Source organism: Mesoplodon bidens (genome assembly GCF_964165515.1).
Source record: "Mesoplodon bidens genome assembly, chromosome: 15".
Lineage (NCBI taxonomy): Eukaryota > Metazoa > Chordata > Mammalia > Artiodactyla > Ziphiidae > Mesoplodon > Mesoplodon bidens.
This window is the reverse complement of record NC_138171.1, coordinates 51,734,863-51,761,706: the sequence shown is the minus strand read 5'-3', so window position 1 is coordinate 51,761,706 and position 26,844 is coordinate 51,734,863. Positions and strand designations below refer to the sequence as shown.

The following is a 26,844-nucleotide window of genomic DNA, read 5'->3' as shown; positions in this document are numbered from 1 at the left end:
CTTCCCGGACCGGGGCACGAACCTGTGTCCCCTGCATCGGCAGGCGGACTTTCAACCACTGTGCCTGCCACCAGGGAAGCCCCCTAGCACTTTATTTTTACTACTTGATTTGTCTGTTTCCCACACTAGAATACAGTATGAGGAAAGCTATGGTGGGGTCTCTCTTTTATTATTAGGATAATAATAATAACTGCCACTTATTGAGGACTTACTCTGTACCAAATCCATATCATGCATTACCTCGTTTAACTTTCATCATCCTTAAGAAGACAGTAGGAACCTTCAATCCCCATTTTAGAGAAAAAAGAACCAGGGTGCAGAGGGGGAGGGTGGAATCAGCCCTCTGCTCTCCTTCACCACCAGCGATCACCTAACCCAAAGCACCACCGCCTCTGCCAAGGCGAGGACTACCTCCTGACTGTCTCCCTGCCTTGTCCAAACCTTGTCCACCAGCAGAACCAACTTCTCAGAAAGGAAATTGATCTTGTAATTTTCCTGCTAAACATCCCCTCCTCCTCTGGTTTCCTCTTGCCACTTAGAATACACCCTTGTGCTCCTTATCATGTGTGGAGCAGGCTTTGGGGGATCTGTCCAGCCCCATCTCCTACCATCACCACTGTGGCTGGCTTCCTTTCTCCTCCTATCTGAACACACCTATCTGTTCCTGCCTAGGAGTTCATGTTTGCTGTTACCCTCTTCCCAGAGCCTGCACCTCACACTTGCCCCTGATTTTGTCTGCTTCTCCCTTCACATGGCAAAATATGGCCACATTGCAGCCTCAAGTTGATACAAACTCTGAAAAGCCTGATTAGAGGTCTGAGTCACAATTCCCAAATCCTGGGAGGGAGAGTCTGATGTACTGTATTTGACTTAAATAAAGAGTAAAGGACTTCCCTGGTGGTGCAGCGGTTAAAAATCTGCCTGCCAATGCAGGGAACACGGGTTTGATCCCTGGTCGGGGAAGGTCCCACATGCCGCTGAGCAACAAACCCATGTGCCACAACTACTGAGCCTGTGCTCTAGAGCCGGCGAGCTACAGCTACTGAGCCCACATGCCGCAACTACTGAAGCCTGTGCACCGCAACTACTGAAGCCCACGTGCCTAGATCCCGAGATCTACAACAAGAGAAGCCACTGCAATGAGGAGCCTGCGCTCTGCAACAAAGAGTAGCACCCACTCACCACAACTAGAGAAAGCCTGCACACAGCAACAAAGACCCAATGCAGCAAAAAAAAAAAAAAAAAAAAGAGTAAATTCCTGTGCTCTGCAGCGGGAGAGGCCACAGCACTGAGAGGCCCGCTTACCGCAAAAGAAAAAAAAAAGGGGGCTTCCCTGGTGGCGCAGTGGTAGAGAGTCCGCCTGCCGATGCAGGGGACACAGGTTCGTGCCCCGGTCTGCGAGGATCCCACGTGACGCGGAGCGGCTGGGCCCGTGAGCCATGGCCGCTGAGCCTGTGCGTCCGGAGCCTGTGCTCCGCAACGGGAGAGACCACAACAGTGAGAGGCCCGCGTAACGCAAAAAAAAAAAAAAAAATGATATCCTAGGAAATGTTATCAGTGATAATTCTAGTAATTACCTTAAATCGTTGTATGTCACAGCAGTAACCAAGTTTAACTGTCAGTTGCATTGTAATCAGGTCTTTAACCATTTTTTTTAGTCCTGTCACTTATAGACAGTTATTGTACTCTGATACTTTTGTAAAAAAAATACTTCATCTTCAAGAAGATTCATAGAAAGGACTTTCTGACAAGTGCAGGTTTCTGATAACTTTCAGATCATATACCACTCACCTGCGTAAGAAATTAAAGAATTCCAGTGGAAAACCTGATGGCTTCATAAAACTGTTAACAGAAGATTAAGATCAAGGATTACTCACATAGGATTGAGCAAACTGATGAGTATGGTTGTAATTTGGGGGTTTTGTCTGAAATATTATTGGGGTTTTTTTTGTTGTTTTTTTTTGGTACACGGGCCTCTCACTGCTGTGGCCTCTCCCGTTGCGAAGCACAGGCTCCGGATGCGCAGGCTCAGCGGCCATGGCTCATGGGCCCAGCCGCTCCGCGGCACGTGGGATCCTCCCGGACCAGGGCACGAACCTGTGTCCCCTGCATCGGCAGGCGGACTCTCAACCACTGCGCCACCAGGGAAGCCCTATTATTGGTTTTTAATCAATGTTTTCCAGATATTAAAGAAACCTTTCCCCTCAAGCTAATTATGACTTATAGCAATTTGGTAAATTGTACTTTTGTAATGTAAGCAGCTCTTTGCCGGAAACTGCCCTCAGCAGGAAGCCCCTTTTCTTGTCACTTTAGCAAAGCTATATTGTAACTAACTTTTAAAGCAGGCACCCACATGCTCTATTCCTCTCTGGCCCAAGCACACTTTTCAAATCTTTTAATCACACAATACCTTGCCTAAATTGTCGGTTCTTTCTGTAGATCAAAGAAGTAGAAATGAAGAATAAGTAAGTAACAGATGACCAGATCTTTTCCGTAGCATCCCCTTCAGTAATCTCCCAAACAAACTGTGACCAAACTGTGTGAACAAGATAACATCTAGAGGAAGATCGAAGGAGTCGACAAGCCTGCACACAGTGGGGGATGGTACTGACTCTGACCCTCATCTCAGTGATTAACTGAGATGACTTCTGTTTCCCTTTCAAGACTTCCATGGCTGAGCAGAATCTTCAGAAGTGGTTTTTGGGGGATGCTGAGTCCACCCATCGCTGCAGATGGCGGGCATTCTGATTAAAGGCACCTGTCCTTTCCACAATTTGTGAGTATTGATTTTGTAAGTGGTGAGCAGTGGGACCCAGTTCATTCGTTGACAGTAAGTAGAACTGAAACATTTATCATTTCTCTCAATCTGATCCCTCCAGAATTTGGAAACTCTTAGGTTCCCAGCAGCTTTATCAGGTAAATAAGGAAGGCCAGCTCCTAACAGGTGCAGGAATCTCAAGGTATTTTGGGGACCTTGAAAAGAGAGAAAAATGCTATAGAATCTGTGACATGCCCTTGGTGGGGCTTTTCTGGCCTTGAGAGGTTTTTAAAAAGTTCAGTCTGGGGTTCCTTATGAAAGGTTCCAGCACAGCCAATGTAAAAGAACCTATGTGATCAATTAACCAGACTTATTTTGCAAACGAATTAGCTTTAATTTGGCTATATTTGGTAGAAGTGAGAGAAATTTTAGAGAGAGAAAAAGATTATGTTTCAGTGGATGTTAAATTGTAGTTTTGTTAACTGAGGTCTGTATTTACTGCTGAAGACTCACTTCCCAGATAGCTGCTAGTTGTTATCTTATTGTAAAGTTTAATTATTAAAAAGGACACTCTAAGTTTATTTCTGAAGCTTAACACAGTAATCTAACTTTGGATAAAGCTCAGATGCACTTCGACTTGCAACCAGGAAATGATGCATACTGGAAAGGCACAGCCACGTTAGAAGGGACCATATCAGGCCTCCTCTCCTGCAACTTTTGCACCTGACTTTTTTTTTTTTTTTTTTTTTTTTTTTTGGTACGCGGGCCTCTCACTGCTGCGGCCTCTCCCATTGAGGAGCACAGGCTCTGGACGCGCAGGCTCAGCGGCCATGGCTCAAAGGCCCAGCCGCTCCGCGGCATGTGGGATCTTCCTGGACCGGGGCACGAACCTGTGTCCCCTGCATCGGCAGGCGGACTCTCAACCACTGCGCCACCAGGGAAGCCCTGCACCTGACTTTGACTAAGACCAGCACTACCAGACTGGGATTAGAGGATGACATCTGAAGTAAACAGCTGACTGAAGGTGCCAGATGAGGCCTGTATGCCAGTTACTGTGACAGTGGCTCACACTTTTCCCATATGAACCAAATGTATTTCTTTCTTGGGTTCAATCATATGCAAGTTTCAAAAAAAAAAATCAATCCAATTGCTGGGTTTTTGGCCAATTACCTATGTCCAGTACTCCCAGGTTGCCTTGGTGGATTTGTCTTCTCCAAGGCTATAATTGGATGGCACTTAGAAATTTTCTTTTAAAAGAAAGAAATTCTAGCACAGTGCAAGCTAATGTTGCTGCCATTGTCACTAAGTGAGACCGTCTTACACAGCCAACTAATGATGCATGTTATTTCATCAACTAACACAAATATTTAACGAAAAAATTTAGTATATTTAATAAACATTTATACACCATTTACTATGGGTCAAGCATCGTTCTAAGTGCTTTACAAAGATGACCTCATATATCCTCTCAACGTTCTTAAGAGCTGGGCTGGGACCGGGGTGGAGGGGAGCGGAGAGAGGGGGAGACACTCTCAGGTGCCAATCTAGCACTTGGAAGACCCTGAGTGTCTCCTTATATGCTGTGCCCAGGTGCTGTGCCTGCCTTACTCTAGGCCCAACCCTGAACTGGAGGTAGATACTATTATTAGAATTGATGAAATAAAATTCATATTTTATGGGAGGACAAAATTAAACATAAAAATTTTCTTTGCCCGTTTGGGCCTCCTCCCTCCCCTTTAGTGTGTATTATGCATCTGCATTAACCAGACCTCCTTAGGAGATAACATTCCTTCTTAATCTTGTAAAGGGTCATGATGACCCACTACTTGATAACTCCTTGGAAGATAACCTTCCTCCTTAATCTTGTAAGGGGTCACTATGCCCCACTACTCACTTTGCATGTGCAGATCTGGATTGTGTAAACTGTCAATACATCATTTGATGTATAACACTTTATCCCAAAACATATATAAGTGCTTTGACATCTAACAGGTGGAACAGTCCTCAGAGCTTTCTGTTATAATCCTCAGGTTGGCTCAAATAAAAGTTTCCATTTCTTTTTAATTTTTATTTTATATTTGAGTATAGTTGATTTACAATGTTGTATTAGTTTCAGCTGTACAGCAAAATGATTTAGTTATACATATACTTACATCTATTCTTTTTCAGATTCTTTTCCCATATAGGTTATTACAGAGTATAGAGTAGAGTTCCGGGTGCTATAGGTCCTTGTTGGTTATCTATATTATATATAATAGTGTGTATATGTTAATCCCAACCTCCTAATTTATCCCTGCCCCCCACATTTCCCCTTTGGTAACCATAAGTTTCTTTTCTAAGTCTGTGAGTCTATTTCTGTTTTGTAAATAAGTTCACTTGTATCATTTTTTAGATTCCACATATAAGTGATATCATATGGTATTTGTCTTTGTCTGACTTGCTTCACTTAGTATGATAATCTCTAGATCCATCCATGTTGCTGTAAATGGCATTATTGCATTCTTTTTTTATAGCTGAGTAATATTTCATTGTATATATGTAAAATTTTTCCACTTCTTTCTTAGATCGACTATTGATTTTTTTTCACTGACATAGAAAATGGTAATATTTTTCTTATTTTCATGTAATTTTCCCCAGTATTGGCCATGTAAAAGATAAACAAACAAAAAACAAGTGACCGGGCTTCCCTGGTGGCGCAGTGGTTGAGAGTCCGCCTGCTGATGCAGGTGACACGGGTTCGTGCCCCGGTCCAGGAAGATCCCCCATGCCGCGGAGCAGCTGGGCCCGTGAGCCATGGCTGCTGAGCCTGCGCGTCCGGAGCCTGTGCTCTGCAGCGGGAGAGGCCACAGCAGTGAGAGGCCCGCGTACCGCAAAAAACAAAACAAAAAAACAACAAAAAAACAAGTGACCCTGATTTGGTTCCCAAAGTTTGTTGGAGGAACTTTATTGCTTTGTATACATCCTACTCCATCACACCAAGAGGCACGTGATGTCAGATTGTCACGTAATTGGTGATGTTAAGTTTGTATGCTTTGTTGAGGTGGCTAGTTTGGGAATGTTCAAGCGCCAAGTTTGAAACATTTTGACTTACTGACATCCTGGTTATATCTGTAAGTAAATTTGATTCCTTTTGTCAACATTAATAATCTGTCTTTTGGGTTCTTTCTCAGGGTCAAGATTTGGGCTGATCAAATCTTTGCAATTTCAGAAAAAGTAAAATACCAAAGGTTGATCATCAGCATGAAAGAAACAGTACGGGCACAGTAGAGAAACTTATGGACATCTGATTAAAGAAGAGATCCAGGGCAACAACACCAAAGGGATAAGCCATCTCATGGGACACCATCTCACCTGGTATCTGAATCCCTTTAAGAAGAAAGAGTCAAATCCAGATTGTGGGGCATTCCTGCACGGCAACTGGCCTGGACATTTCAAAAATGCCAATGTCTTGAATGAACACACCCCCCCAAATGGGACAAATTAAAGATTAAAAGATAATAAAGAGGCATGAAAATAAATGCAGTTCCTCCCCAGGTGAGCCTCTCTATAGGGCTGCTTGAGTGTCCTTACGACATGCTAGCTGGCTTCTCCCAGAGCGGGTGATACAGGAGAGAATAAAAGGTCTTTTATGACTTTGCCATTGAGGTAACATACTGTCATTTCCATGACATTCTACTGGTTTCATAAATCGGCCCTGTTCAGAGCTGGAGGAGAACACACAAGGACGTGAGCACCGCAGGATTAGGATCATTGACGGCCATCGTGGAGGCTGGCTATCACAGCATCTACCTCACAGGGTTGTCGCGGGGATTAAATGCGTTACCATACGGAAAGGATTCCAGACCAATGCTCTGTATACTGTAAGGGCTCATAAATGTTACCTTTTGTTATTATTGGCCCAGAGGGAAGCAGTTTCACTTTCTTCAGCTACTTCACAGTTATTGTAACCGAAAGTGGGTCCAGCTGCTCACCACTCAAAAACCAATAAAGAGGCAAGGTTGCTGGAAAGGAAAGTTTGCTTTATTTTGGATGCCGGCAATCAGGGGTTTGGGGGAGAAGCTGGACTCCTGTCCAAAGGCTGACTCCCCCTCACTGAGAATCAGTGAGCAAGAGCTTTTATAGATGGAGGGAGGGGGCTCCATGCAGAAAGAGCACAGCCAGCTCTGACAGTCATCTTGAAATTGGTCCTGCGGTGGTCTGACCAGCATCATCTTGATTATTCTAAGTACAGTTCATCTTCAGTTCCAGGGTCGGTTTGTTCCCATTTCTGTGAGGCCAATTCTCAGAATCATGGCAGCTTATGTCATGGCCACAGTCTGGTCATCATGGACTGGTCAAGTTAACTTCTTCTACCTGATGGAGGTTGCAATATATACAGGACAGCTCACAGGATAAGGCTCAGAATATTATCTAAAGCCCTTGAGAAGGAACTAAAGGTCCATGACTTTGCTTACTAACCAAACTATTATTGTTTTGTCCTGTATGATTGCTTTTCTTTGCTTCTGCATTTTCTCACTTCCCTGATTAAGCTTTTTCTTTGGCTAAAGTTTTTCCACAGACAAAAGGCAGGCTGGGGACATGGGGGGCAAGGACCATAGCGTCCTGCTATGTTTCATTACCAGTTAAAAATTTTTTTTTAATTTTAAATTTTAAAAAAATATTTATTTATTTATTTAGGCTGCACTGGGTCTTAGTTGCGGCATGCCTGCGGGATCTAGTTCCCCAACCAGTGATCCAACCTGGGCCCCCTGCATTGGGAGCGCAGAGTCTTACCCACTGGACCACCATGGAAGTTCCCGCATTACCATTTTTAAGATAATAATCTTTTTATCTTTAATCCAGGATGCCCCTCAGAATCACATGGATTTTCAGCTTAATATTGCCTTTTAAAATAATTTTAATTGTCTTTTGAATTTATGAAAATAATAATGCTTGTTCAACTTTTCAGAAATATGTATAAATATGCTTGTTTCCAATGACACAGAAACAAGAATAAAAACTAACATCCCTCTTAATACTCTGTTCTATTTCCCTCTCCAGCAGTAACCACTTTTAACCTTATGTTCTTCTGACCACTTTACCTTAACTTACAGACATGTTATGCTGATATCTAATAAATGGGATTCTAGCGTATATGTAAGTCAGTGGTTTAGAAACTGGTGGAACGGTTTATCTTGGGAATCATGCCTGTTATGTCAGTGCATTTAGAAGTCAGTCAGCCTCCAGTCCCATCCTACTCCCCAGTGCCTGATCACTGGGGGATTTTTTTCTAAGTGTTGAGGGGATATTTTCGTAATTTGTGATTCCATGTGGGATGGAATAATGGAATTGTGACAAAGTTTGATCCCCAAATAAGTCACTTGGCTTGACTCCATTTCAAGGCTACAATGCGAAACTGGGGAAAGTCTGCAAGCTTCCAAGGAGTCGAACGCTGGCTCTGATATTTGATAGTGGTGTGTCTTTGGGCAAGTTTCGTTTTTCTTTGTATTACTTTCTATCCCTCAGTCTCCATATTTGTAAAGCTACCTCATGGAGACGTTAAATGAGGTCATACATGACGTCAAGTGCCGGGTGGGCTCCCAGCCCGAGGTACTTAGTATATAGATTGGTTCCCTTTCCGGACGCAGCACATTCTGGACAGACTGCAGGGACTGCCCACAAGGGGGCGCAGGTGAGCGGATCGCAGCCTTTGGGCTGAGCGCAGTCCCTGCTTCTGGAGGCTCCGGGGCTATGTTTGTATTCATTTGCAAGCATCCTTGCAGTGTGTAAACACCATCCTTTCGGGAGATGGCAGAATAAAATCATGTCTTGGATATAATGTGTGCTCCAGGGGGTGGCAACGGCTCTGCTTTGCCCCTGGGGAGCCTGCCTTCCGGTTCCTATGGAAGTTTCACAGCTACTCTTCCCAAAGCATTGAGTCAAATCCCTTTTGTGACCAGGAGCCTTAGTTTCACCACCTTTAAAATAGATGGTGTCATACTTTCCAGTCCCTCCCCATCAGGTTAGCTGAAGAAATCTGGGTACAGTTGGGGGCAACTCAAAAAAGTACTTGAATGGACACAAAGTAACATGCTTACATTTTAAAAAACTGGCTAATGGTAACATTCCAGATCTCATCTCAGTTCAACCCTCAGAACAACCCTGTGAGGTAGGTACTATTATTAGCCCGTTTGACGATTGAGAAAATGGAGGCACAGAGAGGGTTAGCGACTTTCCCAATGTCATACAGCTAGGGAGTGGTGGAGGCAAGTTTCAAAGTCTTTTCTATCCAAACTCCACAGCTTGCACGTCTAACCACTGCACACACAACCTTTCTGCTTGAGATAAAGAGACCTTTATCAGAGTCAGAAGATGTAGTTGAATTATAGTTCTTTTACCACAGTAAATTGGTCCTGGGCAAATCCCCTGGTTTTATTTATTTTTCCATCAGAAATTGGGGTCTGGACGATTCCACTCCTGGGTATATATCTCAAAAGCAAAAACACTAATTTGAAAAGATACATGCACCCCAGTGTTCATAGCAGTATTATTTATAATTGCCAAGATATAAAAGCAAGCTAAGGGCTTCCCTGGTGGCACAGTGGTTGAGAGTCTACCTGCCGATGCAGGGGACACGGGTTCGTGCCCCGGTCCGGGAAGATCCCACATGCCGCGGAGCGGCTGGGCCCCTGAGCCATGGCCGCTGAGCCTGCGCGTCCGGAGCCTGTGCTCCGCAACGGGAGAGGCCACAACAGTGAGAGGCCCGCGTTCCACAAAAAAAAAAAAAAAAAAAAAAAAAAGCAACCTAAGTGTCCATCAACAGATGAATGGATAAAGATGTGAGATATATATACACATACACCCAATGGAATACTACTCAGCCATAAAAAAGAATGAAATTTTGCCATCGGCAGCAACGTGGATAGACTTGGAGGGCATTATGCTAAGTGAAGTAAGTCAGACAGAGAAAGACAAAGCCTGTATGATATCACTTATATGTGGAACCTAAAAAATACAAGCTAGTGAATATAATACAGAAGAAACAGAATCACAGATATAGAGAACAAACTAGTGGTTACCAGTGGGGAGAGGGAAGTGGGGAGAGGGAAGTGGGGAGGGGAAAGATAGGGGTAGGGGAGCAAGAGGTACAAACTATTAGGTATAAAATAGGCCTCAAGGATCTATTGTACAACACGGGGAATATAGCCAATATTTTATAATAACTATAAATGAAGTATAACCTTTAAAAATTGTGAATAACTATATTGTACTTCTGTAACTTATATAATATTGTACAGCAACTATACATCAATTAAAAATAAAGAGGGCTTGCCTGGTGGCGCAGTGGTTGAGAGTCGGCCTGCTGATGCAGGGAAAACGGGTACGTGCCCCGGCCTGGGAGGATCCCACATGCTGCAGAGTGGCGGGGCCCGTGAGCCACGGCCGCTGAGCCTGCACGTCGGGAGCCTGTGATCCGCAACGGGAGAGGCCACAGCAGTGAGAGGCCCACGTACCGCAAAAAAAAAAAGAAAGAAACTGGGGCCTGGGGGTAGTGTGACTCTTCAATCCCCTAATATCCCTCTCATGGGGTTGTGTAGGTATCAAATGTGATAAAGGGGGTGAAAGTGCTTTGCAAACTGTAAAGCGATGTACGCACATGTAAGGGGCATGCTGACAAAGTTGAAGATGATGACAGTGAGGAAACAGCCATGGGCTGCAGGGTCCTCATTGAATTTGTGGGCTGGTTTATTTCCTTCTCCTGTTTTACTCTCAGCTCCAGTGACTGTATTCATTCAGTGAATACCAAGTGCCTACGACATGCCAGGCTCTATCCTGGGTACTGGGGATTCATCAGAGACCAGAGCAGATGAAAGTTCCTGCCCTCAAGAAGCTTACGTTCTAGTGGAGGGAGGCAGACAAGATACACACATCCCTGTAATGTGCCAGGAGGAGACGAGTGCTTTGGGAAAAAATAAGCAGGAAAGGATAAGGTGGTAGGTCCTCTTATTGTCCCTGTTTTACAGATGAGGAAACTGAGGCACAGAGATTAAGTAACTTGCCCAAGGTTATGAAGCTAGTAAGGATACAGCAGAGCTGGAATTTAAACCCAAGTAGTCTGGTTCAGAATCCCTGCACTTAACATTTACTTTAATTAAGTGATTAACTAAGTGAATTAATTTTCAGTACATGTTGGCTGTTATTGGTGTCATTATCATTGATTCTTTCACCAAGCAAGAAAGTTCGACAGAACTGCACTATATAAAATAAATTCAGGGCTTCCCTGGTGGCGCAGTGGTTGAGAGTCTGCCTGCCGATGCAGGAGACACGGGTTCGTGCCCCGGTCCGGGAGGATCCCACATGCCGGGGAGCAGCTGGGCCCGTGAGCCATGGCCACTGAGCCTGCATGTCCAGAGCCTGTGCTCCGCAACGGGAGAGGCCACAACAGTGAGAAGCCCACGTACTGCAAAAAAATAAATAAATAAATTCAGACTCGTCATGTGACCTGTCGCCTGGGGTCTTTACATGGGCTGTTCCCTCTGCACGTGCTCCCCTGCTCCCCGTTTAACTCTGACTCCAAGTTAACTAGCTGAACCATCACTTTCTTATGGAAGTCTTCCCTGACACCCAGTAAACCCCTCCAGTTATAAATTCTTACAGCACCCGCCTTGCTTGCAATAATCACAGTTGCATTTACATCATCATATAGTTTTTTAGACTGTGGTAAAACACAACATTAAATTTGCCATCTTAACCATTTTAAAGTGTTTAGTTCAGTAATGTTAAGTATATTCACATTGTTTTGCAACAGATTTCTGGAACTTTTTCATCTTGGGAAACTGGAAGTCTATATCCGCCAAACACTGATTCTCCCTCTCCCCTCCCCCCTCCTCCCAGCCCTTTCTACTTTGTTTCTATGATTTTGACTATTTCAGATACTTCATGTGAGTGGAATGATACACTATTCGCCCTTTTGTAACTGGTTTACTTCACTCAGCATAATGTCCTCCAGGTTCATCTATGTTGTAGCATGTATGATATTGAATACAGTTCCCTCCTTTTTTAAGGTTGCATAATACTCCATTGTGTGTATATACCACATTTTCTTTATCCATTCACCTGTTGGTGGACATTTGGGTTGCTTCTACCCCTTGGCTATTGTGAATAATGCAGCAGTGAACATGGGTATGCAAATACCTCTTTGACATCTTGCCTTGAATTCTTTTAGATGTATACCCAGAAGTGAGATTGCTGGATCATATATGGTAGTTGTACTTTTAATTTTTTAGGGAACTTCCATACTGGTTTCCATAATGGCTGCATGGCTGCACCATTTTACATTCTCACTAACAGTGCACAAGTGTTTTTTGATTTCTCTACATCCTCACTAACACTTGTTATTTTCTTTTTCTTCTTCTTCTTTTTTCTTTTGATAGTGGCCATCCTAATGGATACGAGGTGATATCTCATGGTGGTTTTGATGTGCATTTCTTAATGATTAGTGATGTTGAGCATCTTTTCGTGTGATCGTTGGCCACTTGCATATCTTCTGCAAAGAAATGTCCATTCAATCCTTTGCCCATGTTAAATCTGGTTGTTTGTTTTTTGTCGTGGTGGTGATGGTTGAGTTGTAGGAGTTCTTTATATGTTCTGGATATTAACTCTTTATCACAGATATGATTTGCAGATATTTCCCCCACTTCCTTAGGTTACCTTTTCTAGTCATTGTGCATTTTGTTTAACAGACCTCTCTCACCTGGCCTGATGGTCAGCTCTGTGAGGCCAAGGGCAGCATCTGTCTTGCTCCCTACTCTATTCCCCCAGTGTCTGGTTGATGGAGGAGGTTATGGAAAGGACATGACCACTAGATGACCAGACAGCTGGACCCAGCAATTGGAGGCTTCTCACCCCTTACCTCCCTGACCACCCCCGCCGCCGTCCTGGGAATGTACATTCTACTCACCCTTCCCACAGTGGGAGCTGGTTTCCAGAAGGCAACCTTGACAGAGTAAGGTGCTGTTGAGACCATCTGGACAGTGCACCTGACTGAACCCCTTTAAGACCTCTCTGTATGTTAAGATTCTGGCAGGTGCCGGCAGAGATCTCGCAGCAACCAAGACAAGCCTCGTAGGCAGGTTCTCTTGCTTGTTACACCTGCCACCTACCAATCTGGAGTGACCTGCCTGTTTCTCTGGCCTCTTCTTGCCCTCTGTGTACCAGGCAGTTTCAGATTTCACCCGGGAAGCTCCCAGGTTTGTGAACCAACACAAGCTTCATGCTTGGTACATAGTAGGTTTCCCCCAAATGTTTCCCGGAGGAAATAAGAAAGGGCTGAATAAATTCTAGAACGGAGAACTGGGAGAGGTTATTTGGGAACACCCTATGGGCTCCTGCCCAAGATCAGCACTATCTAATAAACATATGATAGGAGACACATCGTTTTAAATGTTCTAGTAGCTGTGTTTTAGAAAAGGAGAAACAGGTGAGATTAATAATAATTTCATTTAAAAAACTATATCCAAAATATTATCATTTTAACATTCAATTTAACACTTGTTAATGAGGTTTTTTTTTAAAACTCTTTTTGGTCCTAATTCTTAAACACATCTCAGTCTTTGGAGCCACAATTTCAAGTCCTCAATAACCACATGTGGCTAGTGGCCAACGTTCTGGAGAGCGCAGCCCTAGTCCGCGCGCCCTCCGGGTCCCCTGGGTGCCCGCAGCACCCAAGCCGTTGTGCAGCATCTGGTGGGCGCTCTGTAAGGTTTGATCAATGGAAGCAAAGAATGAATGCAGACTCGAGGTTAATGAATAGAGGTCTCGGATGCCAACAGGTGTGCTAACCCAGCACTCGCAAAAACCTGGCTGGATTCCACGAAGAAAGCAATCGGCCCTCCAGGCAGGAAGTCCAGCGCGGGCGCAGGGACGCGCAGTCTACCTGCTGCCAGGCCCAGTGTCGCCGACGCTCCTCGCGGGTGAGCCAACCGGGCGGCGGCCAGAGCGCCAGAGGGGACGCGAACTTCGGTGGGAGGTGAGGCGGCCTCGCCAGGACGAGGGGCGGGCGCTGGGGGTGCCTTGCCAGGTATCCGCCGAGTTGGGCGACGTGGAGGAGCCCCGTCGCTGACTCCGAGAGGGGGTCGATGGGCAGAACAAGGCGCCCCAGCGGGGCGCGTCCCCAACGCGGGTCTGCAGCGGGGTGGCCCCGGGTGGCAGCCTTGGCGGGGAGCGGGGAGCGAGCTGGGCGGGGAGTGCGAGAAATGGGGGGAGAACCATTCGGGGGCGGGAATCGGGGGGTGGGGGGATCGAGACAGTGGCTCCAGCTCCAGGCAGCCGCGCGCGGACCTCCGCGCTAGGAAAGTTTCCCAGGGGTGCGCGCCAGCTGCCGCCTCGGGCAGCCCTCCCCCGCGGCTGAAGGAAGGAAAGGAGAATCGCATCCAGTTATCTGGCGCTCACTCAACCTTGCCGGACCGGAGAACTTCTCTTCGCGCCGCGATGGGGGGTCAGAGAGCGGGCTATGGAATCACACCGTTTATGCGCTGTGCGCCTTTAGTATTACTTACCCTCTCTGAGAGCCGGTTTCCACCTCTGTTAAAAATAGGACGTCCCTCCTAGGGTTTCTGTGAGTCTTTTGTGTGCTGGGAACCCAAGAAATGCTTCCTAAATGTTAGACTTGGTTTATTTCCCCTTGGGATAATCTCGCGAGATAGGGTCTCCTGGCCCCATTTTCCCATGAGGAGATTCGGGCTCAGACGGATTTAGTAACTTGCCCACAGCAATTAGATGGAAATAGCTGGATTTGAAACCAGGAAGTCAAACTCCAGAGACTGGACTTTAACTTCTAATCCAGGTTCCGCTACTTCCTAGAAGGATGAAGAGGGGGTGGGGATAAACTGCTTCTGAGACCCCTTCTCCCTATCTGGGAAATGGGTATAATATTGATAGTACCTAACCTATGGGGTTATTGTGAGGATTAACTGAGCTAACATGTAAGTGCCTCCCTGCTAAAGTGTGCACGCCACAAGGGTAGGATTTTTTTCCCCCTGTTTTGTTTGCAGATACATCCCTAGTGCCTGGCACATAGTAGATGCTAAATAAATATTTGTCAAATGAGTAAGGAACACATATTTCTTTTTATCCTTTACAAAAATCCTTGCTACTTCCGTACTACTGACGAGGAGACTGAGTTTCAGAGAGGTTAGGTAACTTGGGGGATGTCACACCGGTGGCTGGTAGAGGAGTCAATATTTGAATCCAGGTCTGTTTGATCATAAAGTCTGTGTAGTTCTGATGCCCGATCCAGGTACTGTCACTTTCCAGTAGGGGTAGTGTGGCAAGTTATTTAACTCTTCTGTGTCTCAGTTTCCTTATTCATAAAATAGGGACAATGACAGTACCTGCCCCATATAGCTTTTGTCTGGATTAAATAAAGATAAAGCTCTCAGAGCAGTGCCTGACACTTAGCAGGTACTCAATAAACCTCTGTTACAGTAAATGCTATGTCTGCCCACTAGAGAGTGGAGGGGATGGCACAGCAGGCATGTCTGATTATGGAAAGGGGAAGTGGGGGAAGGGGGGAGGAGGTGACCAAGGAGCTTTCCTGCCTTCTGTGCAGTCCACAGAATGAGGCCCCTGTTTGCCCTCTGGAATATTCCTGAGAAGCCCCCATGCTCAGTGCAGAGGGAGGGTCGTCACTTGACATCCTGCTCTCCATCTAGTGTACAAGGAGGCTGTCTTGAGGACCCTGCTACCCTTTTGTTATACAGAGGAGGCCCTGAGTCCTCTCTGCTTCAGTTGATTACCCATTGCAGCAGATGGGCTTTTGGGAGGAGGATTTCAGAAAGCAAGAACAGTTATGCGGTGGTTATTCTAATTAGACCTGCATTCGAATATCATCTTGAAGGTAATTCCCAGCGCTGGGACATTGGCAAATCGCTTTGCAAGCCTCAGTTCCCTCATCTGTGGAATGGGCACAATAATAGGACCTCACAAGTGTTGTTAGAAGGATAATCTGAACTGTCTCGAAAGCATTTGGCACAGTGTCTGACACATGATAAATGGCAGCCCTTGTTCGTATTATGGATGTGTGATGCTCTTTTCTATTCCTGGCCTTAGGATCCGTTGATGTGCAGGTAAAACTCTCCAAGGAGGATTAAATAAAGTGTCCTTTCCTCAAACCCCTTCTCATGTAGAGAGTTTCATTCTGGGATCTCCACCTGTCAAATCCTTGAAGAGTTTTTGTATTCTGATAGGGCAAGTGCTACTCTTAAGTGTTCCAGGGCAGTTTCTGGGGACAGTAAAGCTGGCGTATGATGGGAAGAGCACCGTGCTCTCTGCTTGGGGAACTCCATCCTTTGATGTGTGCACTTGGTGGGGGTAGGGATCCTAGGCTTTTGGTATAATGAGTCGTTAAGGTTTGTTCTGCTTCTTCTGTGCCAGGCATTGTGCTAAGCTCTGGTCATCTATGGAACCTGGGCTCCAAAGCCAGATTGCCTGGGTTCCAGTCCTACCTCTGCCACTTCCTAGCTCTGTGAACTTGGGCCAAGTTACTTAACCTCTCTGTACTTCAAATGATTCATCTGTAAAATGGGATGATTGTAATATACATAACTCACAGGGCTGCCATGAGGATTAAATATAATCAACATATATATGATGATAAGAACAATGTAATAATAAACATTAGTTACTTATATAGTTATAATTATCTCCATATTATAGCCAAGGAAACTGAGGGAGATTAATAAACAGCCTGATGACACAGAGCTATCCTTTCTTCTCAAAACTGCCCATTTATTTCCATTTCCACTGCCATCATCTTAAGTCATGCCTCCCTCTTTCCATGTCCAATTCCCTCATCTGCCCCTTTCTGGAATCCCTGCTTCCTGTGGCTTGGGTCCCAGTATCTGCTCCTTCCAGAAGGTTCTCCCTCTCTCTCTCTCTCTTACAAAACTCTAGGTGTTTCCTAGAGGCTTTGGAAATAGTTCTTTTTCTTTTACTCTTCCTGTCGTTTTATCTGATAACAAATGTAATACATAACAAAAAATACATAATTTTTAAAATTTGTGCCTCCTAAAAATATTTACATAGGAGGTGAGAAACTCTCTGTGATTTCATCCCCTAGTGATAATCATTGTTTAGAGTTTCATGTATGTTCCTCTAGGTTTTGCTCCCTCCCACTGCATATGCTAAATTCATATAGGTCATTTTTACTGGTCTTAAAAAAAATGGGATCGTACCTTACAAACTGTGTGCAATTCACAGCAGAAAATTTTCATATATTTTTTGAATGTTGTACTTCCACATGGTATAAAATCCAAAAGACATCTAAGCAAATATTGAAAAATCTCTCCCTCCATATCGATCCCCAGCCACCCAGTTCCTCACTCCAGAAGCAACCACGAGTGCCAATTTACAGTCTGCCTGCAGACAAAGCAAGAAACATATAATTACATTTTATAGGGCAGAATATATGTGTTATAAACCACAATGTGTAAAAACATGGTAGAGTTTCTAGAAGTGAGGAAACTGAGGAGAAAAGTTTATTAGAGGACGATGATAAGACACTCCTTTCCTTGTCTTATGCAGTGGGGAATTGGGAGATGCCATCCCCTATCCATGCAGCATCACAGCCTTCACAGCAGCGTCTCTCAAGCAGGGGCAGTTTTGCCCCCCGGGGACATTTACTCATTCTCAGCTTGCGGGGGTAGTGATGAGGAGTGTCCTACTGGCATTCACTGAATAGAAGCCAGGGAAGCTGCTGAACATCCTACAATACCCAGGAAAGACCCCACAACAGAGAATGATCTGACCCAAATGTCCATAGTGCTGGGATTGAGACACCCTGACATATACTTACAAAAGAATTACTCATCTGTCCTTTTGCCTTGGACTCCAATTTGGCTCAGCTCCCTACTGCCTGGCAGGCAGGACCCCTGAGTCACATGCTGCCAGGTACTGTCATCTCGTCCCAGGAGTGACATCTTCCTGGGGATCACCACCTATCTCCTCTCTTTTTCCTCGATCAGAAAATCTGTAAAGCAAGTCTCTGTCTAAACAGGAGAAAAGGGACTTCCCTGGTGGCACAGCGGTTAAAGATCCACCTGCCAATGCAGGGGACACGGGTTCGATCCCTGCTCCGGGAAGATTCCACATTCCACGGAGCAACTAAGCCCGTGCGCCACAACTACTGAGCCTGCGCTCTAGAGTCCGTGAGCCACAACTACTGAAGCCCACGCGCCTAGAGCCCGTGCTCCTCAACAAAGAGTAGGCTGTGCTCACCACAACTAGAGAAAGCCCGTGTGCAACAACGAAGACCCAACGCAGCCAAAAATTAAAAAAAAGAAAAAAAAAAAACAGGAAAAAAGTTTCTTTGCCTTTGGAGAGCCACTATTTTGTATTTATTGGGGGCCCATTAATAACACATCAAATGTTGGGACCAGTAACTATGGTCCCCCAATTCTTCATGTGAATTATAGAATAGGACTTTTTTTTCTTTTAAATGCTATCCATAGGAAACTTGTTTGTTTTGGCATTTGTAAAAATTCCAGCCCTGGATCATCCACTTCTGTCTTTTTTTCCATATGAATACTCTCGCTCCTAGACATGACCATTTCCTGGAGGATTAACATTCCTGTGGCTAGGGTTTCTCTCTGGGAACTTCTGGGAACCTTAGGTAGCTGTTAATAACCTGACCATTAAAATGGTCCAACCCTTCTCAGAGGTTAACCCATTTAGGTCTAACCAGCACTTTTCAGGAGGATGAGTATATTGTCTCCATTTTTCAGGTAAGATGGGGGAAATTGAGATTCAGAGGCATAGACTTGGTTCATGGGGGTAGAGTCATAAAGTGCTGGAGTCAGGATTTGATTCAAGTCAGCCTTGAGTGTGGGCTGGTTCCATACTATCCTTTGTCCCTGCAAGACAGGCCATCATAATTATGAAGTTAAACCTGTAAAGTCTGAATATTGCCCCAGGGGCTGAATCTGCAGGACAAAGTGGCCAGTGCCTGAAGTGTCTAGTGGAGCATTCCATTCCAGAATGACTTTGTTGCAAAAATGAAAAGCTAAGCTTTCTGGGGTGGGGGAAAAACCCAACCTTATTAACTTCCTTATGGTGTCCAAAAGTAAAGTAACCTTTAGCAAGAACTTTGATCTTTTGATTACGCTAATGCTGAAAGAACATTGATGAGAGGGTGGGGCTGAGGTTCAGGAAGAAATAAATACAGGTTGTGGGCCCTGAGTTAGGGCTTTTTTCCCCCCTCAAACCCAGCACCCAGAGGCCATGGTGCAGCCATGAAGTTGTGGGTCAAGGACTGGTCTGCATTTAATGGGTGAGACCCAGTTATTCATTGGCAGACAAGGGGAGAGATGATAACCAGGGTGGCATAAAACTGCCACGAGCTGGTAAACATCCCCTCCCTGGGAGCCCAGAGGCATGACCAAGAGAGCAAGCAGGGCTGTGTTTAAGGCAGAAAAAGATGGGCCTTATGGCTTAATAAGAAAAGAGGACCCATTGTCTCTGCAGTGGAGAGGAAAAGCCAGCACATTCCTACAGGATGGGGAGCAGGTAAGAGAGGACGCTTTGAAGGAGGGTTGGAGGGGGTCACACAAATAATGGGGAACCCTTGGGAATGAGTCATGGGAGGAGGCCCAAACTGGGGCTGTCCTGTTGCTTAGCACCAGATGCTATGTACAGAATAAACGCACAATAAATATTTGTTAGAGGAAAGAATGACTCTGGGGAAGTGCGAGGCAAATGAGTGTTGGCTATAAGAGAAGGCTCTAGAGCTGTCTGCTTGAGCTGGAATCTGGGCTTCCCAGGTCCTCACCATGAGACTCTGGGTGAGTTGGACCTTTCTGGCTTCAGATTGCTTGTCTGTAGAATGAGTAGTGTGCTAAGAGCTCCCAAACCCACGAGAGGCTATCAGGGGTAATCAGAAAATATGGTGCACTGTCAGCACTCAATAAATGTTATCTCGTTCTCCTCTTCCTTCTCATCCTTCTCTTCCTCCTCTGATAGCAATGATGGTGATGATGATGGTGATGATGATGATGATGATTAAAGTTCAGGCAGAGAGGGAAGAGTCTGAATTCCATTCTGTCTGTTTAACTGTGTGACCTTGGGCAAATTACTTAACCTCTCTGGGCCGCAATGTAATCATCATAAAGTGAAGATAATAATACCTCTCCATTAATTTGCTTGGGGATTCAATTGCTAATGCATGTGAAGGGTATAGCTGGTGCCTGGTGCTCAGTGAAGCTCTCAACAAATGGTGCTGTCTTTATGCTTATCATTAGTTACTGTTGTTGTTTGACTAGATTCCTTCTTCACTGAAAAGGGGAAAAGGAGCTTGGATGTCAAGCAGTGGGGTTTAGAGTCCTATTTTGCCAGGAAGAGTCATCTCCTCCGAGGCTGGGTGAGGTAATCACATGATGTATCATGTTTGACAAGAGCTCCTGGAATGGAGTAAGGGATGATTGGACTGACTATATTACTGCTTAGGTTATTTCCAGCAGCCTAAGGTTCAATGTTCCCAGAGATAAACTCATGCTAATGAAATGCTAATCATTAGGCAGAGTCATTTCTAGGAAAGACACTCTATTCGTAGGGAAGAGTAAGGGGTAAGATTTCCGGATTTTTACAAGCCCAAACAAACAAGTTCCACTTTCTATGGCATTTGAATCTGGCGGGGGCAGGGGGTTGGCATTTAATAAAAGAGAAGAAAGTCCTATTTCTATAATTCACATGAAGAACTGGGGACCGTAGTTACTGCTCCTAACATTTCTTGTATTTGCATCCCCAATAAATGCAAAATAGTGGCTTTCCAAAGGACAGGCAGAATTTTCTCCTGTGGTAGAGACTTATAAATTGTCTGATCAGAGGAAAGGCCTTAAAATGAGAGGAGAGGGACTTCCCTGGTGACGCAGTGGTTGGTAATCTGCCTGCCAATGCAGGGGCCACGGGTTCGATCCCTGGTCCGGGATGATCCCACATACCGCAGCACAACTAAGCCCCGTGCCACAACTACTGAGCCCTTGCACCACAACTACTGAAGCCCACGCGCCTAGAGCCCGCGCTCTGCAACAAGAAAAGCCACCGCAATGAGAAGCCCATGCACCACAACGAAGAGTAGCCCCCGTTGCTGCAACTAGAGAAAAACCCGCGCACAGCAAAGAAAAACCAAACGCAGCCAAAAATAAATAAATTTATTTTTTAAAAAATGAGAGGAGAGAGGCAGTGATCTCCAGGAAGATGGCTTTCTTTGCCCCCAGAACTGTCACTCCTGGGGTGAGATGATGGTACCTGGCAGCATGTGACTCAAGGAACACCTAGATTTCGGGGTCCTGCCTGCCAGGCAGTATGGAGCTGAGCCAAACTGGAGCTAGAGGACAAGTTAGTAATCCCAATCTGTCTTTATTGAAAATGTTGATATTTGGTTCATCATGGATTTTTGCATTTTTACTTTAAAAAATATTGCATTAAAATATTATTGATCTTGGGACTTCCCTGGTGGCACAGTGGTTAAGAATCCGCCTGCCAATGCATTGGACACGGGTTGGAGCCCTGGCCCGGGAAGATCCCACATGCCGCGGAACAACTAAGCCCGTGTGCCACAACTACTGAGCCTGCGCTCTAGAGCCCGCGAGCCAAAACGACTGAGCCCGTGTGCCACAACCACTGAAGCCCGCTCACCTAGAGCCCATGCTCCACAACAAGAGAAGCCACCACCATGAGAAACCCAGGCACCACAACGAAGAGTAGCCTCCGCTCGCCGCGACTAGAGAAAGCCCGTGCGCAGCAACGAAGACCCAACTCAGCCAAAAAAAAAAAAAAGTACATAAAAAAAAGTATTGATCTTGATTACTAGGATTTTTGGCACCCCTTAAGTTTGCATCCCGGGCCAGGACCCTACTCTTGGCCCTGATGCAAATAGCACCGAATCTAGAAACTTCCCACACTTAATTTCGTACTTACCCAGCATGGGCAAAAAGATGACTATATTCAAGATGTGAATGTTGGACAAGCAAGCTGAAAAAGAGAGAATTCTCTTCCCTGAGAGGAAGGGGCATTTATGATACTGTACTCCACTCCTTATTGGCTGTGTTTCCTGGCCAAGTTACTCAGCCTCTCTGTGCTTTCATGTCCTTCTCTGTAGAATAAGGATAATAATAACACCTATTACTAAGGCTATGATAGGGATTTAATGGGTTAACACCTGTCAAGTTCTCATAACAGCGTTTGGCATACATATATTTGTTGTTTTGTTATCATTGGTTTCAGTTTCTCTTTTCCTGTCTGCAAATCTGGAATAATAATACTTAGATTGTGTTATATAATGTTTGTTTAAATAGGCATTATAACAGGACTGTTATATTACAGGGATCTGAATTAGTCTGATGGAGAACTAAGTTTCTAGTCCCAAAGGTCGATCCAGAAATGGGATTGTTTTTCTTCTAAACAAGGGAGGCTTGACACAGACCCAGAATCACAGAATGTGGATAAAGCTCAACCTGGCTTTACTGGCCCCTCCTGCCTTTCTGAGACCCAGTGGTAAAGAAAGGGGAGGATCCCCAGCCCTGGAGGGAGAGCGGGGCACTAAGGTTTATCATTTTTCCCTGCTCTGGGCAGGATTCTGAGCACATTGACAGTGGGAAGGGAAAGAGGAGGGATCTCCAGGAAGTGGGGTCCCTCCTTGGGTAGCAGAGTCACCCACTCCTCCCAGCAGGTCTCAGCAGGTACAGGAGCTGTGATGTGCACTTCGTGTTGGGTCCGGTTCTCCCAGAAAGGGGTCCTTGTTCTTCTGGGATGGGCTGGGGTGCTCCAGCCGGGCAGGAAGGCACAAGCAACCTTCACCTCTCCTCTTCTCCTCCCACCTCTCTGCCTGCCCCTTGCTGATCAGTTTCCTGGCTGATCCACAGTGATTCTCAAACCTTGGTGCACAGAAGAATCACCTGGGAAACCAATAAAAAGGCAGATTCCCAGGTCCCACCCCAGACGCACTGAATCAAAACTTCTGGGGATGGGACCTGAGTTAGGGTGGTTTTCCTGGGACTGACAGGTTCCCAGGACACGGAACTTCCAGGGCTAAAACTGAGAACATTCTGGGCAAACTAGGACAAGTTGGTCACCTGACAATCCACGGGTCCCCCATCTCCCTTAAGCTCCTGGGTAACTCTCCTAGACACCCAGCTTGATGCTCCCCGATACACACAGATCAGCGATGCTTTAAATGTTGGAGTTCCTTTACGCTCTATGCTTCACTCTCTTTTCCCTCCCTAGACTTGCACTGGTAGCCCTATAGCCACTTGTGGTTATTTACATTAAAGTTAATGACAACTAAATAAAATTAAAAATTCAGTTCTTCAGCTGCACTAGCCACATTTTAAGTGCTCAATAGATACACGTGGCTAGTGGTGGCTATATTTGACAGTATAGTATAGAACAATTCCATCATCATAAAAAGTTCTACCTCATTTTATTGTGCTTCACACATACTGCGTTTCTTACGAATTGAAGGTTTATGGCAACCCAGTGTCGAGCAAGTCTATTGGTGCCATTTTTCCAACAGCGTTTGCTCACTTTGTGTCTCTGTGTCACATTTTGGTAATTCTTGCTGTATTTAAAACTTTTTCATTGTTATTTTGTTATGGTGATCTGTGATCAGTGATCTTTGACGTTACGATTGCAAAAAGATTGAGACTTGCTTTCGGCTCAGATAACGGTTAGCATTTTTAGCAATAAAGTATTTTTAAACTAAGGTATGTACATTTCTTTTTTTAGACATAATACTATTGCACACTTAATAGACTACAGTCTATGTAAACATAACATTTATATGCACTGGGAAACCAAAAATTCACATGACTTACTTTATTGTGATATTCACTTGGTTGCAGTAGTCTGGAACCAAACTCACAGCATCTCCAATGTCTGCCTGTATTGGATGGCATTGCCCTAGATGATCTCCTCAAGGTCAGGGTTTCTCAACCCGGAAACTCCTGACATTTTTCGTCAGATAATTCTCTGTTGTGAGGGGCTATCCTGTACACTGTAGGAGTTTTTTTTTAATTGGAGTATAATTGCTTTACAAAGTTGTGTTAGTTTCTGCTGTACAGTGAAGTGAATCAGCTATATGTATACATATATCCCCTCCCTACTGGACCTCCCTCTCCCCATCCCACCCATCTAGGTCGTCACAGAGCACCAAGCTGAGCTCCCTGTGCTATACAGCAGGTTCCCACTAGCTATCTATTTTACACATGGTAGTGTATTTATGTCAAACCTATTCTCCCAGTTCATTCCACCCTCCTCTCCCCCCACTGTGTCCACACGTCCATTCTCTACATCTGCCTTTCTATTCCTGCCCTGCAAATATGTTCATCTGTACCATTTTTCTAGATCCCACATATATGCGTTAATATACGATAGTTGTTTTTCTCTTTCTGACTTACTTCACTCTGTATGACAGTCTCTAGGTCCATACAAGTCTCTACAAATGACCCAATTTCATTCCTTTTTATGGCTGAGTAGTATTCCATTGTATGTATGTACCACATCTTCTTTATCCATTTGTCTGTTGATGGACAGTTAGGCTGTTTCTATGTCCTGGCTATTGTAAATAGTACTGCAATGAACATTGGGGTGCATGTGTCTTTTTGAATTATGGTTTTCTCAGGGTATATGCCCAGTAGTGGGATTGCTGGGTCGTATGGTAGTTCTATTTCTAGGTTTTAAGGACCTCCATACTGTTCTCCACAGTGTCTGTATCAATTTACATTCCCACCAACAGTGCAAGAGGGTTCCCTTTTCTCTGCACCCTCTCCAGCAATTACTGTTTGTAGATTTTTTGATGATACCCATTCTGACTGGTGTGAGGTGATACCTCATTGTAGTTTTTTTTTTTTTTTTTTTTTTTTCTTTTTGCGGTATGCGGGCCTCTCACTGTTGTGGCCTCTCCCGTTGCGGAGCACAGGCTCCGGATGCGCAGGCCCAGCGGCCATGGCTCACGGGCCCAGCCGCTCCGCGGCATATGGGATCCTCCCAGACCGGGGCACGAACCCGTATCCCCTGCATCGGCAGGCGGACTCTCAACCACTGCGCCACCAGGGAGGCCCCTCATTGTAGTTTTGATTTGCATTTCTCTAATAATTAGTGATGTTGAGCATCTTTTCATGTGCCTCTTGGCCATCTGTATGCACTGTAGGATGTTTAGCAGCATCTCTGGCCTTTACCTAATAGATGCCAATATCGCACCCCTCGCCCCAGATTTGACAACTGAAAATGCCTCCAGACTTCGTGAAATGTGCTATGGGAGGGCAAAATTGCTGTGATTGATGATTCCTGCCCTAGACTGTGGCTTCCACCAATCTCTTTCTAAAGTAGAATAAAAAGCACTCACACCCTGCACTTCAAACTGAACATCGTCACCTGAATGCATACGCTATCTGGCAATTCAGTTGCATCAGCCAGCTTCACATCTAAGGCCTGTGGGTTTCATCTATTTTGGGGGCAATCTTATATACAAGAAAGAAAGTCTTGATATAAAGTGTCATTCGTGTGAGGAGGGGTTAGGGTTATGGTAAAGATGAGACTGTTGGGAAGCGTTTGGTCCAGAGAATTTCCACCAAGAAAGGAGAGACGTAAAAGAGGAGGTATCAGCTAGTGTAATGAGACTTGAAGGGCTTCAAAACATCCATATAGGGACTTCCCTGGTGGCGTAGTGGTTAAGAATCTGCCTGCCAATGCAGGGGACACAGGTTGGAGCCCTGGTCTGCGAATATACCACATGCCGCGGAACAATTAAGCCCGTGTGCCACAACTACTGAGCCTGCGCTCTAGAGCCCATGTGCCGCAATTACTGAAGCCCGCACACCTAGAGCCCATGCTCCGCAACAAGAGAAGCCACTGCAGTGAGAAGCCCACACACCGCAACAAAGAGAAGCCCCCGCTCACCGCAACTAGAGAAAGCCCGCGCGCAGCAACAAAAACCCAACGCAGCCATAAATAAATAAATAAATAAATTTATTTTTTAAAGTATATAAAATCATCCCACTCTTTTTCTTTAAATTTCCTCATGGAGATTAATTGGTGACATTTGCCAAATCTATCACCCCAAGTTTCCCAAGTCTTATTTTAAAAATATATTAGAACTCATCTTCATTTTGTGTTATAAGAGGCATCGGCTACCTCACTGCTAAATGCAGCCCATTAGACCATTCTCTGGATAGATTTTTGCCATGTCAAGGTGATGCCCTTCGTAAGATTAAAATTCACATTTATTTTCTAGTCTTTGACACTTTCTCATGTGCTTAACAAGCTAAAAATCTTATATTCTTTTGGCATTCATAAAATATGATGATCGTTCCTCGGAAATTGTGTCTTGAAAAGTTAGTAAATTCCTTGTTGAAGGGAAAACATGAAAAAAGACAAAATGTACCCATTTTGTTATATTTATATTTCCCCTTCTATTCATAGCAAACCAGACCTTATTTTCTGAGGGATCCGATGTGTGGCATTGAATGTGCCTGAGTCAAAGGCAGAAACGGTCTCTGAGAAGCCTCATGGGACGCGTGCTAACAAATGTTTAGTTCTGGGAAGATGTTGTTAAAGTGATTGGGTAATTGAAGGTTTTGCCCTCACATGCTTTAAAGAGACTGATTTCCTTGTCTTTATTTCCTTGTTCTGAGCTTTCCCCGCAGAAAAAAGGATTCTAAAGCATTTGTTTACAGTGGCTTCCATGATGACAGCCAAAGTAATCGTTAAGGTAACATGACCAGCCCAGAAAGAACAACAAGGCAATTGTGAGCAAACAAAATCTACATCTCTGCTGAAACGTGGATGTGTGTGAGTGCATGGCCTGATGCCTGGGCAACGGCTCCCAGACGTGTGGTGGCCTCGGTTGTTTGAGTGGGAATTGCCTTTCCAAGATCAGGTGCCTGAAAGGAATCAAAGCTTCTAGAACTGCAATTATGAGGGCTTGGCTCAAATGAGATGCCTGGGAATGAGTGCTGTCTTTTTTCTAAATTCCTTTTCCTTCCCTTTCAGGAATTCTTAGAATTACAACTGGTATTTCGTGCGTGTGTTGGGGGGACGGAGAGAGTATGTAATTA

General features: G+C 45.0%; 2 protein-coding genes across 3 annotated transcripts in view; one reads left to right on the top strand and one right to left on the bottom strand.

Annotated features, from left to right (window-relative positions):
* Positions 1 to 13,328: 13,328 nt before the first annotated feature.
* LOC308628338 (uncharacterized protein) lies at positions 13,329 to 15,691 on the bottom strand (the record flags this gene model as incomplete). The annotated part of the gene is made up of 3 exons (XM_081255162.1): positions 13,329 to 14,143; positions 14,296 to 14,370; positions 15,612 to 15,691. The coding sequence occupies 3 exons, from the start codon at positions 15,689 to 15,691 to the stop codon at positions 13,540 to 13,542; spliced, it is 759 nt and encodes a 252-aa protein (XP_081111288.1). The 3' UTR covers positions 13,329 to 13,539.
* Positions 13,749 to 26,844, top strand: part of TMC5 (transmembrane channel like 5) — a 74,862-nt gene continuing 61,766 nt past the window's right edge. Inside the window, exon 1 of one of the 2 annotated variants that reach the window (XM_081255260.1) lies at positions 13,749 to 13,766. The gene's annotated coding sequence lies outside the window, so the exon portion shown is untranslated. Of the gene's footprint in view, positions 13,767 to 19,240; positions 19,301 to 26,844 lie in introns of those variants that run through there. The other variant, XM_081255259.1, reaches the window with a different exon arrangement.